Source organism: Vanessa tameamea, chromosome 19, assembly GCF_037043105.1.
Source record: "Vanessa tameamea isolate UH-Manoa-2023 chromosome 19, ilVanTame1 primary haplotype, whole genome shotgun sequence".
NCBI classification, from domain to species: Eukaryota; Metazoa; Arthropoda; class Insecta; order Lepidoptera; family Nymphalidae; genus Vanessa; species Vanessa tameamea.
In genome coordinates, this window is record NC_087327.1 from 7,185,177 (window position 1) to 7,199,229 (window position 14,053).

Genomic DNA, 14,053 nt, shown 5'->3' on the forward strand with positions numbered 1-14,053 from the left:
GCAATAAGATTAACTGCGGTACACACTTGTACACTAAACTTCCTCCAAATTAAACTAATCAAGGACACCCTAGGAAATAGGTCGAAAGTAGGTCGAAAATAGGTCGAAAGTACGCGCAAATAAACGTTGCAACTCAGATTAACATTTTTTTTATATGCTCCTAGATTACCCTTGTTATCGTGCACCAACTAACCAATTTTTCATTATATTTTATATTTCGTTCGATCTTAAAATTGCAAATCTTACAACATAAAGAAATTTGGTCACCCTAAGCACTTGCAACATTCTATCTTTCCTCATTTTGCTAGAAACCGGCGCGGGCACATCTATTCAGGATGATGACAACCGCAATTTCATTATACCTACGTCTTTCCTTTGGATAGTCGATCTATGAACATAGTATTAACTTTATTACACATAGTCTTATATGTAGGTAAAGATACACAAGTTAATGATAATAATTTGTTTTATAAATTAATAATTAAGACAATCACCTGAATTCGATTATAATAAATTGAAAGATTAAGACGCCAAAACCTTTATTCATAAAATATTCGAAATAAATTTATTTCAACACACATTCCGGTTTTACTATTACGCATGCGTAATAAGTAACCTGCTTTATAAGATTCTATTAATTTTGGCTTTTTAATATTTATAGACCATATTTTTATCTACCATTTACATATTTATAAACCTGTCATTGTTTCACAGGTCGATTAAAGTTAACCCTAACCATCCATGATTATCCTTTCAATTGCAAACACAAATAAGTGAAATTATCTTCGAATTTGTAAAGATGATAAAATTCTACCCCTCAAACACTTTTCATAATTTATAAATTAACTATCTAATGAAAACAATACAATACTGCAATAAAACTATAAATGCGGTCGAACTCTTTTGATATATGCACCGTCATGGTCATATAATCACAAAAGAAGATTGAAAATTTTACATGCTAGGGAACAATAAAATATATTTTGTATTTCACAATACGAATTTGACCAATTAAATTGAAATATACTATTAGATAAGTAAAGAGCACTTTAATTTTTTTTAAAACTAAAAAGAGTTATTTTATTACGGAATCGAAAATACTTTTTCTCCATAGGCAAAACATATTTTTTATGTTATATATACCTACCTACTCATGAAAAAAAAGTTAGTTTATTTTTATTTGAACACGTTTATTTCCGCAACAACATTTAGTAGTTTTATTAATTTATTACTTGTATTCTGGTTTGAAGGTCGAGTAAGCCTGTGTAACTAAAGACATAAGGGACATAAAATTATAGTTCCCAAAGTTGGTGGCGCATTGGTGAAATAACATTTTTTGCAGTCTTGTCTATTAACAACGGTGATCACTTACCATCAGGTCGTTTATTTGCCAGTCCGCCTACATATGACATAAAAAAACATTTGTTTGAATTTAATAGCCCAAATAATATACAAGTTATAGACTATTTTACACCACATTATAAGCCGAGAGTTCCGGAGTAGGAAAGCTTAACGCAGTGAAACCACACAGTGCAGTTATTATTAAATAAATAAAAAAGCCGTTTACTAAATGGTTATTAATTTTAGCTTGGTCTATAACTTATACTTTAGGTTAATTAGGTTAATGTTTAAAATACTTTCTATTTTATCCGTAAAATAATCAGGTTCCTCAAGATAGGAAAAAAATGTATCGTTTATTGCCCTATGCGAATAAAGTTGCAGCAAAGCGGCATACCTAACCTTTTAAAGGTATTTGAAAGGATTTAAGGTTATTGACAAATTAAAATCAAGGTAGCTTATTAATTAACTAATAACGTACCGTAAACCTAACGAAACAATAAGTCTTATCTTTTGAAATATAATTGTCGCAATATAAAACAACACAAACTGTATCCTACACATCTCTTATTGTTTAATGCGTATTGTAATATTTAATCTTTCTGAATTCCTGATTTAAATGTTGTTTCTGATTCTGGTATTGCTATAATTAAAATAAAGATACCGGATAAGCAACAAGAACATTTTATGAAGAAATTGTTATATAATAATTGCATATTATGCATAATACTTAACTTTGCAAGTAATGAATGTTACTATACACATTACAATTATTTGTTACGTTTAGATGTCATTTATTTAAAAAAAACTACCTTTTTTTTAAATTTAATGGATTTAGTAAAATATTAATAGGTTTTAATTATTAACGATTTATTTTACAAAAGGAAAACTACTAAATATGAACTAGATAAATATCCTTGTCAGATATACGGTATGTTTAGAATATTGCAGAATGCAGATTGATTAATGTCTGAACTCCGAATAAACTACAATCATATTGAAGCAAGAAATTAATGAGTGATTAAATAAACATGGATATGTCGCAGTCAACTAGCTTAATTAGCTATCCAAAGAAACGCCTAGCCACTCTACTAAAAGGCGCTGTTCAACAGGCGAGCGGTCTGAATGAAAGTCAGCGAATTCATCTTCTGTTCATATAATAGGGAATCTCAAGTTAATAAAAATATTTATAAAGTGTAACTAACAAATTGTTAACTAAGTATTATAATTCCCTACCGATAAGTAAATGTAATTATATTTTATTTAGTCAAGCGTATCTAGATTCTAGAATACTTACATACCTATAAATTAGGTATAATAAGAAATCGTGTTATGCAATTTTTATTAAATTTGACGATGTGCATTCATCTAATGCACGGCGATAATTTAACGTGAAAATGATTACTCAACTTTCCTTCATTTTTTTCAAGTGACAAATTAATTATATTTATAATATAGGTATATAAATAAATATAATATAATAATTATTAAAATATTATTAAGACAAAATATTATTTCAATACAATAGTTTAAAAAATTAATATAATATATATGTCATACAAATATTTGCGTTACGTTAGTAGTAGAAAAACACACTTTTTGATAAGATTCTATAATAATGGTTGATGTGCAACCATTATTTAACTTTTAGAAAATTAATAAAAATCATAATTATATACCTTTGTGTATAATATAAAAAGATTTGCAGATATTTTATATTACAACATTTATAGGCGGAATTTCGATTCGACACGTGCTGCGAAAGGTGCAGAACCTCTTCGTCTTCGCTTACATAAACACTCTGAATATTATGCGGAGTCGGGTTCTTAATATGGTTCTATGAAAGTTTTCTTTGACCTATCATATTATTTAACCATTATCGTATTTTTCAGACAAACGATTGGCTCGACGTTTCCCTGTCATATTCATTATAAGTGCGTCGAAATACATATGTTTACTAAAATTCAGATCAATACACGGATGGGCTTTTCGGAAGTAGAACTGTAATATGTTCATATTTTGATAGGCATTAAGCAAGCACTAGGCTTTCAACAAAAAAAATTAAATTACACCACAATGCAAAAAGTGATTATATATTACGGCAATACTTCTCGTGTCGCTCTTGGTAATAATGTTAATATTAAGTGTCCATAATCGGGTGAGTAATGAACGGTACTGACAGATTTCGACATTGATTCAGCTCGCCCTATTAACGGTGCATTTTCGATGACCTTCAGCATAAAAAATCGACTGTCTGTTATTCCACTCTCTTAGTATTGTAGTACCTAGACTAGATGCATATTAATTAAAACTAAATACATAATATTACATCGTATTTTTTATATACTACCTTGAACTGTTCTTGAATTGTTGACTTGCTTGTTCATGATTTTTTTTATTAAAAACTATTGCTTAATATGAAATATTAACACCTCAAAGTAGAAATTAAATTGATTATTAATCATTTAACTTAAAAGTTTACATTTTTGCATACTCATGCTGGAAATTCACAATTAAGATAAAAGTTTATGGCATTATTAAGATAAGATACTAAGATATACCCTCATTTGTTATTTGGTGATGACAAAGATTATAATTATATTAGACAAAAATACTAGCCACCCGCCCCGACTCGCACGGGTGCAAAGTTGATACAAAATATACTACAGAATGTCTTTATTCGTTCACAGTTTTTTCTCATTAGACAATACGAACCGCTATGTGTTGTATTTTAAATCTGTAATATCTTCGAAAATTTTACAAGCACATACTGATCTATAGTAAATTGGATAAAGATTAATGTTGTTTTGCTTAAAATTGCTTCATAAATAAGTCTTATAATTTAATATAATTAATAATAATTTATTTCTCATAAAAAGAAAAGGAAAAAAAATGACAATGTGAGTTATCCCTAAGAGAGAGACATATACAACGGGACGTTTTTGAAGACGTTTTTTAAAGTGTACAATACCGTAGTAGGTCCATTATTTTGATCTATTTCGTAGGGTTTTTGTTATTTCCAGCGTTTGCAATGTAAGCGCAAAAAAGTATATATTTACGACATCACATTAGAAACCTCAAAAATTATCATTGTTTCTCTACTATATTATGCATATATTACACATAAAAGCCTTCCTCTTGAATCATTCTATCTATTAAAAAAAACAGTATCAAAATCCGTTGCGTAATTTTAATGATCTAATCATACACAGGGACAGACAGACATTGGGAAGCGACTTTGTTAAACTATGTAGTGATGTAAATTGATAAATCACATATGGGTTGATCAATTTCTCTAAAGTTCGATTTTCATCCATAAAAAATTGAGAAATTGATAAAAAAAATTAAGTTTTGAAATTAATATTATTTTATTAAATTTACTTGTTGGCAGAGCTTTGTGCTAGCCCGTCTGCGTAAGTACCACCCACTCATAAGATTTTAGTGGCACATTGGCATTGTAAGCTATTGTCTATGAGCGGTTGTGATCACATACTCAAGTGGCCCATTTGCTCGTCGGCCTACCTGTACTAAGTATATTATTTTTGTTGGGTTCATATTATTTTTATCAGATAAAAATAAAAATTCAAGGCCCATAAGTTTTCCACTGCTGAGCTCAAGCCAGTTTTATTAAGGAAATTACTTGAAGCTTATGTAACCACACGCTGCTTCACTACAGGTTGATTGATAAATAAGTTTTAGAATTTCTTTTCATATATAAATAGGTAAAGACCTATACTTTTCGTCAGCACATGATGAGTATGATGTTCGTAATCTTGCATATGTAAAAAATATTACTTAATATATTGCTATTTCAAAATATAATGTACTAGAGACCCTAGCTTTTCCCAAAGCAATTTATATTTATATAAAGTATAATGTAGATTTTTACCAGGATTTTTTTTGGAATTGGAGCATTAGATTACCCCTACATTTTAACTCTTTATAAATTAGTATAGATTTATCTTAAATAATAATCCTTTTATTATATTTGATATAAATAAACTCATTAAAAATGAATTGGCGGAAATAAGTAAACACATGCAATAAGTACCGAATCTGTCCTTCGACAAAAGTAAGAATAAAAAACAATTTTGGCTAAAATAATGTTCAGATAAGAAATTTAAAATAACGATACAGATATTTATAATGTATCCGAGTATCATACATTATAAAAAAAATTATTCTGTGATCCAGAAGTAGCGACCGCCGAAGCGAGCGGATGGCCGTGGCTTGCAATCTGGCAAAGATTCCGTTTCATCTTGAAATTTGGGTTCACAAGGGCAAGGTTCTGGTGGTGGTGGGGCGCTAGAACTGCTGTGAACTCTCGCACGACAAAAATACCCGAAATCCGGTCTTTCGATAGACACCTTTTCTTTCATGCACTCGTCGAAAATAGTTTGAGTTTTTCGACACATGGCAAAAGAGAAATTTCCTGAGCTTTTATCAACACAATATGAATACTGGTTGAACTCTCGTTTACAATTGTTTTTGATGTTTCTAAACAATTGCAATGTACAAGCTGTCACCTTTTTACCAAGATCAATGCAAGCCCGTGGGTCATTCGATTCGAATCTACAAAGCATAAATTCGTTGTTGACTGTCTCGCAATACTTGCCGACATACGGTGCTGCAGACATCAACGTCGGTGTAGAAAGATCTACCTCTGGCACGGTCAATGTTGTAAATTCTGGCAAAACTACTTCTTTGGTTAAAACCATGATTAGTCTGTACCAATGCTTATTTTTTCAATGAATGCTATAAGGTAGTTCGAATAAATTTATTAAGTTTAGCAAATAAGTTATACATATATTCAAAATCCGTATGACTTAGGTAATTACTGTTAAAATTAAAAGTGACATTACATTACTAAAAACTTTTTTCTTTTTTTTAACAGGTAAATGTCAGTCATTACAATGCCCTAAAGTTCGGACAACTAGTGGTTGGCTAGATCTGTTTCCTATTCCGTGTAGAAAAAGTACTGAATGCACCGTAATGGGAACACAACATCTTTGCTGTAAAGGATTCTGCACAAGGGGAGTAAAAGCGGCAGCCTTACGGTAAGTAACATTTTAAATTGAATAAGCTTTTTAGTAGATACTATAAACTAACAAAAAAAGAAATTGTATTGGAATCTAGACCATCACATCTATTAACTCAGTGTACCACGTAAATAGCAAAATCATCGCACTAATAAATCAACCCTCAATATTAAATTGTACTGTATACATATTATTTTAATAAATCTTTTTAGTCTTTTTACATGTTATCGCAAGATATCTTTATTTACTGTGGCTTTATCCACGTTATCCAGGTAAGAATTATAAAAAGTAAATTCGAAGCTAACTTAATGGAACTTCAACTGTACCTATACGGCCTCCTTGCGATGTAAAAGTCAGAGGTTCTATCCTGACCTCTTTCGTTGTACATTACACAAGCTTTATTCTAAGAACAGATTCACACGAGTCTATGTCTTTCATTTGACCAACAATTTAAACTAATTTGAATAATCATTCTGACTATATGACGTCGTTAAATATCGAAATTGAATAATCATTGGCAACTAAGTATGAAAGTTGTGTGGTCGCTTACATTTTATAAATGAGATCAATATAAAATACAACAATCAGATACTCGAATAAATAATTGAATTAGTCTTGAATAACAAAAGTTAAAAGTTAGCAAACTTTTGTTACACATTTTTGTTACTACAATTTTAATCCTACGGTTAATCTAAAGAAATCACCTATAAAATATGTAGCGCCCTAAAAATTAACACTGCATTTATCGATCTATCTCGATAATATGTTCACGACGTATGAGATAAATAGGCTATTTGACTGGTTTTTAAAATGCATTTTATATTATTTAGTAAGGTTAAGGAACTCAGTAAAAGTTGTTTTTTTTAAATTCCAGTAAATATTTTCTGAAAAATATCAAAATAAAAATTCCATATTTAAATAGCGCGCGAAAACGCTACTTTGACAATATGGCGCTGCTATGGGGTCAGTGACGTCACTTGCCAGTATTTTAATATGTGGCACATATAATCCACATACAGTAGGCAAACGAGGTTAATAAGCAAGTGACGTCATCATAAGCCCGACCAATCAGGAGCGTTTTGTGTCACGTGACCATGGAAGTAATATATACTGTTATACGTAGTATATATTACTTCAATGCACGTGACAAACGTTTAAAAAAATGTTGTTTTATATAAATAAAAATTTTGGATTTGATGGATTGGATTTTGGAATAAATTAATTATTATTTTCAACTTTCGTTGATAAATATCCATTTTTAAATTCATAATATATACTGATTACAATAATTGACACTTAATTTTCGCATTGTCAAATAGCCTATTAGTAAATATTATAGATGTATCGCCTACTTGGATTTTATAAAATATAGCATACTTACGAGGATATACACTTCAATTTATATACCTAATACTAAAATCATACAATTATTTAAATAGCTTGAGTTCTATTGTTATAATTTACTAACAGTTTAACTTCCATTACTCAAATTAAAATAAGCCATTTAATGAACCTATACAATCCTTTTATAGTATTTAAGTTTCAATAAAATGATTTAACAGTATCTTATTATTATGTAAATTTTATTTCTTGATTTCCGTATTGATTCTTTTGTAACCAGTTTGCTAAATTACGACACTGTAATTAATTTGAATATAGTGATATATCCAGTTAAATTGTACTGTGAAAGTAAACGTATTCATAGTAATTACAATTTTATTTAAATATAATATATAAGTTTTATTCATTAAATCGTTTATGAATATTTTTTAAGACAAAATATAAACACAAAATTTATTTCAGAATTATAATGTCTTTTCCGTTTTGATTAATATCAAACCTTACTTTAATACTAATATTAATATCATGCCTTACGTTAATACGTAAGGTAAATAGTAAATGAAAAATACATACAAATCTGAATTTTACTGTGTTATTTACCGTGTTGGAGTATTTATGGTCTAAAACTATTATTAATTTTTATCGTTATAAAATTTTGAAACTTAAATCGGATTAATGAATATGCATAGATTACATAAGTAAGAATTGTACCTATTTTAATTAGAATAAAAAACTAAATATATAGCTTGTCATATATTTACAATGGAGTCAAGATGGCCCAGTGGTTAGAACGCGTGCTTCTTAACCGATGATTTCGGGTTCAAATCCAGGCAGGCACCACTGAATTTTCATGTGCTTAATTTGTGTTTATAATTCATCTCGTGCTCGACGTTAAACGAAAACATCGTGAGGAAACCTGCATGTGTCTAATTTCAACGAAATTCTGCCACATGTGTTTCCACCAACCCGCATTGGAGCAGCGTGGTGGATGCTCCAAACTTTCTCCTCAAAGGGAGAGAAGGCCATAGCCCAGCAGTGGGAAATTTACAGACTGTTAATGTATTTTTACAATAATGTAGGTAATTCAATGATGTTAATTTATATTTAAACTGTAAAATATATACCTAAATTTTATAGTAATCATTTTGTTGTACAGTTGTACGTGAGTATGAGTGCTGTAAAGTATTACGATTCGCACATAATGGCGGCAAAAAATATTAGTATTTTAGCCTGGTAGGTAGGTAGGTACTTGGTTTTAACTTAGTTATAATATTAATTGCACACCGCTTTCGCTCCTGTCATCTGTGACTAATCGACCATCATTAGATTATATTCTAAATATTTTAGAACCACCGAGGCGAGTAACGTAGTCGAGCCCAGTAGTACAAGCACAAGCACAAGCACTAGCACCACCACTAGTACGACTACCACAACAACCACTACCACTACAACTACAACAACTCCGAGTACCACCAGCTCGACAACTACGACTACCACAACCACACCGAAGCCGACCACGACGACAACTACGGAGCCACCGCGACCATTCCTGCAACTGCTGCCCATACAAACAACACCGAAAGCTGCTCCAGCTAAAATAGGTAAATATTTTAAAAAACATTCGTATCCCTACAGACATGTTGTATGTACGTTTAGTGCCTTATCTTAGATTTGTAATAATATTATTTTAATTTTTTTATTACCAGGCATCATCACAATATGAGTCTCGAAATATTAGGTATTAAAAACTTACCCATTGTTAAAATATCTTTAACAATTTTTCTTAGGTTTTATTATTATAAAATGATAATAGTCACGAGCAGTTAGATAACTTTTACATAAACCAAATCAGTAGTACATAAGAGATAGACTTCATAGTGAGTGATATAAAGCAATTAGTTTATTGGGAATAGCTATTGACATGCTTATTATACTTTAGATTTACTATGAAAATATAAAAAGGAAATGTGCGAAACATTTGTAAACTCAGACTGTAATTTAAAAAAAAAGTCTATATGCACTTAGTTGCTTATATTACTATTAAATTTTGCTTAAAGTTATAAATTAAATAAAACGGTAAGAATTTTATATATTTTATACCCTTTATACAGTGTGTGCCCTAGAAATTTTGAGAAAACTCTAGTACTCCTAAGGAAATAATCAAACACGTTTTATTACAAACATTCCAATTTCTTGCTCCTTTTCCTCAATGGAAATATAAATAGAAAAGTAGTGGATTATTAACGATGTATAGTGTCAGAACTCAGAAAAGGGTTGGTATTTTTAAGAAAAAAATACTTTTGTCGTCTGTGTATTTTAACATTTATAAATTAAAAAGTACATTTCAACAACATTTACGTAAAAGTACATTAGTATTTTCCCTAAGCTAGCCCTCTCTAAATAGGGCAACTGTCATGTTAAACCTAACCATGTTGGGAAACTGGGTAAGTGATTACAAATCCTATGTCTCTTGAAGTTCCAATATCCAAGTGTCCGTGACACTGTATGTACGTAAAAACAACCATCTTTACTTTTAAAATAGTTTGTCCCGACTGACTATCACCGCACAACCAAAATTATTGAACTTACCAAATAAAATAAATTTCATAATATTAATAAAATATTAGTAGATACTAAAAATATTATTTGGAAATTACAACTTACATTAAAAAGGAAACAACACAAGTACAATAAAAAGGAAGGTTCTTATGATTTTTCCCGTTATAAACAAATATGTACCTATTAAACATATTAAGCGACTTAGTAAAAATGACCACGGGTATGGTGGTTTTAATTAGAAAACTATATGCCATGTTTAAGCCTTTGTGTTTTTTAAGATAATATTTGTCGGTAAAATATAAAATGCCAAAATTATGTGAGTAAATTAGTGAGTTCTAAATTTTAACTACAGAATTTAAAATATAGCATTCTAGCGTAATGTTATTGTATCTAATGACAATTTGTTGTTTAACTCTACTCAACTGATATAGGGATAAAAGCTATATTGATATATTTCCATACAGGTAAGACACAAAAATTAGTATGTCCGAAGAACCCGACTTCGATTCTGTTCCCAATTCCCTGCGAAAAGAACTCACACTGTCGTGCTAGCAGTGGGCCCGGGCAAGTTTGCTGTCAAGGACAGTGTGTGAAAGGTGTTCCAGCTCCGCGACCTACTGTATCGGAACAATCACATCAACGTAAGTATTATATAATAAACTAAAACCTTGTACACACAATCATTTTCTTATTATTATAAATAAAAGGACAAAGATTAATCGAAATCACATTTTATGTATTTGCAAGTCGGCAGAATAAAATATTTTTAGTGGTAATAAGTTTGAAATTAAGTCTACTTTAAGCTATATATATATTTTTTTCTACGTATAACTAAATGTTTAAATTGACGAAAGGTAACGTAACATTTTTAAAGTTAGGAAATATTCATTGACGTAGTTTTCTGAAACATTCACTATGACGAAATCAACGGTGCATACGACCAGTTATAGTTACCTATACTGGTCGTATGATACAATTGCAGACTACAATCTATCTCTGTGCCAAATTTTATTCAGATCTGTTCAGCCGTTCTTACGTTATTGAGTTATCAACACCCATCCATCAAAACTTTTGAATTTATAATATTAGAAATTGATAATAAGGTAACATCCTACTTAAGTTATTGTTTTTGTTTAAATTTGGAATGCTGATTAGCAGATAGGCCAACTGAAGCGATGGTCACCACCGCTCATAAAAATTGGCACTTTTAGGAATAGCATATTAACCTTTCATTTCATTTCACAAATTTAATTTATACAACATTGCCAATGTACCGCCAACATTAATATTTTTTTTGTCTATTTGACGGTAAAATATGTAAGTGGGTGGTACATACCCACACGGACTTGCCCTGCCCCATCATTTTAACAATTATTTAAATATATTAGGATAATAATTAAGTGATAGGAAATGATCCGATTAACCAACTGACACAGAAGCAGCGCAGCGTGGCGTAATAAGCTCCTTTCTGTATGATAAGTACTACCTAATCAGACATTGAGATGATGCCACAGACAATTACTTTTTACTAGATAGACGTATTCGTAACAAAGATATCATCATTAATTTTTTTTATAGTCGCTGTTATGATGTTGCGGAATATTCGTAACAGTTATTTAAGAATTATCACAGAATCACTTTCCAATGATTTAATTATAAGACAATTATTAAAGCATGTAGTAAAAAACATTCAAAATTCCAGCTATTCTTGGTGTGATCCCTCGTGAATGTCCTGCGACACCGCTCGGTGAGCTACTTTTTGAGGTACAAACTTGCAAGACTGATGCGGATTGTTGGCCGCGCGTATGCTGCCCGGACGGCACGCGCTCCTACTGTCGTACCGCACGCGCTCGCCTCGACCTCGTGCCCGTCGCTAATAGAATTGAAGCCCGTAAGTTAATTTTCATCAACTATCTAGTAAACCTGGATATATAATGTAGGGATCACTTTTAATGGACATTTATCATGACGTACACGGGTCCTACATTTTATCATTAGAATTGCATTCATCGCACTCAATGCCTGAATTACTCAGCGTGAAATCCACCAGAATAAATCAACTTTGTACAATATATTTTCATCAAATTCTGTTACCGTTCTTAGTTGTAATGGAAAAAATTATATGTTATATTTTAAACGGTTATCCTTGTTCCTATTAGCTTAAATAAAACTGGTTCTACTAAGCGATTGTGAAATATAATAATGCCTAAGTAACTAGGTATTTGAACTATTAGGAAATTAATGTCATGGCCTCAACTTTAATACAATTGACCGTAACAAAAACTAACAAATAATTTGGTAATTATCAATTTTATAAGACAAGTCCTTGTCTTATCATATCATATTATTCAAAAAATCGAATGTGTTTAAAAACATTAATTTAATAGTTTTAAAATTTAATAATATTCTCGCGGAAAGGAAAAAGGTACGTATTCAGTAGTACTTCAAATTTCAATTGTCTGATTTAAGATGACAATATACTTTGATTCATAAATAACTTAGTAGCTAAATACAATTCATTGTAAGAATTGCATTCGTCGCAATTAGACTTTTGTAGCAATTTAGGCTCAGAACTTCAGTGGAATTTCCATTTATCTACCCTGACAGGGAGACTCGGCTCCGCAGCATACGCGTTTAGAAAAGTTAATTACTTTCATACGACTTACGGTATTTTGCTTCGGCCCCATATATTGAAACTGCTTTCATCCTGCAAAAAAGAGCTGCCGGTCTATATATAATCTTGGAGATCGAGACTCCTTATGGGATGTTTATAAAATAACATCATGTATATTCACAATGATATAGACAGTTTTGAAAGAAACGATGGTAAACTATTAACACCTAGTTTCCGACTTCCTACATAATTAATACATCCTTCCTAAACGATATTCGTTACTATAATAATATTTTTCCCGATTCTTCTCCGTAGAATCTACTTTCCGAAGCCGTGGAAGCATAACATTTAAATAAGAACTGTAACATGGCGAACAAACGTGTCAAGTATTGTTTTTATAAGCCTACTTTAATAAAGAATATTATAATTTTCATTATAAATTGTTGGTTTCACCTATTGTGAAACTAAAACGTAAAAAAATAATTGCGTATTATTCTACAACTTAAAAATCAAGTTACCTATAGGTATGTGTTATTATATAATAAGTGTTAAGTTAGATTTAAAGTGGGTAGGTACATACTTATCTTCTCGCGCGGAAACACAAAGATCGTACCTACATATTGGTAAGTAGAATAAGTAACTTGATTTTTAAGTTGTAGAATAATACGCAATTCTTTTTTTACGTTTTAGAGCATATTAATTTGTTTCTTTTGCAGTCGGTATTTTTTTTTTGTCAAAATTTTTGTTTATTTATCATCTATTTAATCTTGTTTTGAATAATATGCCTTCTTTACCAATATATTTTTTACAAATGATTTGAATTTATGAAACGGCAAAGGTAAAAATGTGTGCGGAATTTTATTATAGGAATATTATACATTGATAATTTCACTACCTTTTACTAATATATATTCCTATATAGTATACCTCAAAATATACATCTCTTCAGAATATATTTTTATTTTTCAGCGGTGCGTATGTTGGAGTCATACTTACAATGTACGCCACCACCACAAAACGATTTGTTCCCGCAACGCTGCAGTTCGAGCGTTGATTGCTTCCCTAACCTATGCTGCGCTGAAGGCGGCAAAAGGCATTGTCGACCCCCACAGAGAAGTCTCTTTGCGCTACTTGTTGGTGCTGCTGCGGTAGGCATTTTTTT

General features: G+C 30.7%; 3 protein-coding genes across 4 annotated transcripts in view; 1 reads left to right on the forward strand and 2 right to left on the reverse strand.

The window, feature by feature from the left end:
• LOC113399485 (salivary glue protein Sgs-3) overlaps positions 1–14,053 on the forward strand; it is a 271,041-nt gene that overhangs the window by 256,651 nt on the left and 337 nt on the right. For both annotated transcript variants that reach the window (XM_064217944.1, XM_026638634.2), the window contains 5 exons: positions 6,233–6,395; positions 9,066–9,319; positions 10,742–10,918; positions 11,980–12,168; positions 13,861–14,039. In XM_064217944.1, the coding sequence (XP_064074014.1) occupies positions 6,233–6,395; positions 9,066–9,319; positions 10,742–10,918; positions 11,980–12,168; positions 13,861–14,039 (962 nt within the window). The remainder of the gene's footprint in view (positions 1–6,232; positions 6,396–9,065; positions 9,320–10,741; positions 10,919–11,979; positions 12,169–13,860; positions 14,040–14,053) is intronic.
• Positions 1–14,053, reverse strand: part of Rps29 (Ribosomal protein S29) — a 123,712-nt gene that overhangs the window by 107,851 nt on the left and 1,808 nt on the right. The window lies entirely within an intron of this gene.
• On the reverse strand, positions 5,369–6,152 carry LOC135193826 (NADH dehydrogenase [ubiquinone] 1 alpha subcomplex subunit 8-like). Its single transcript, XM_064217893.1, has one exon. The coding sequence runs from the start codon at positions 6,054–6,056 to the stop codon at positions 5,517–5,519; it is 540 nt and encodes a 179-aa protein (XP_064073963.1). The 5' UTR covers positions 6,057–6,152; the 3' UTR covers positions 5,369–5,516.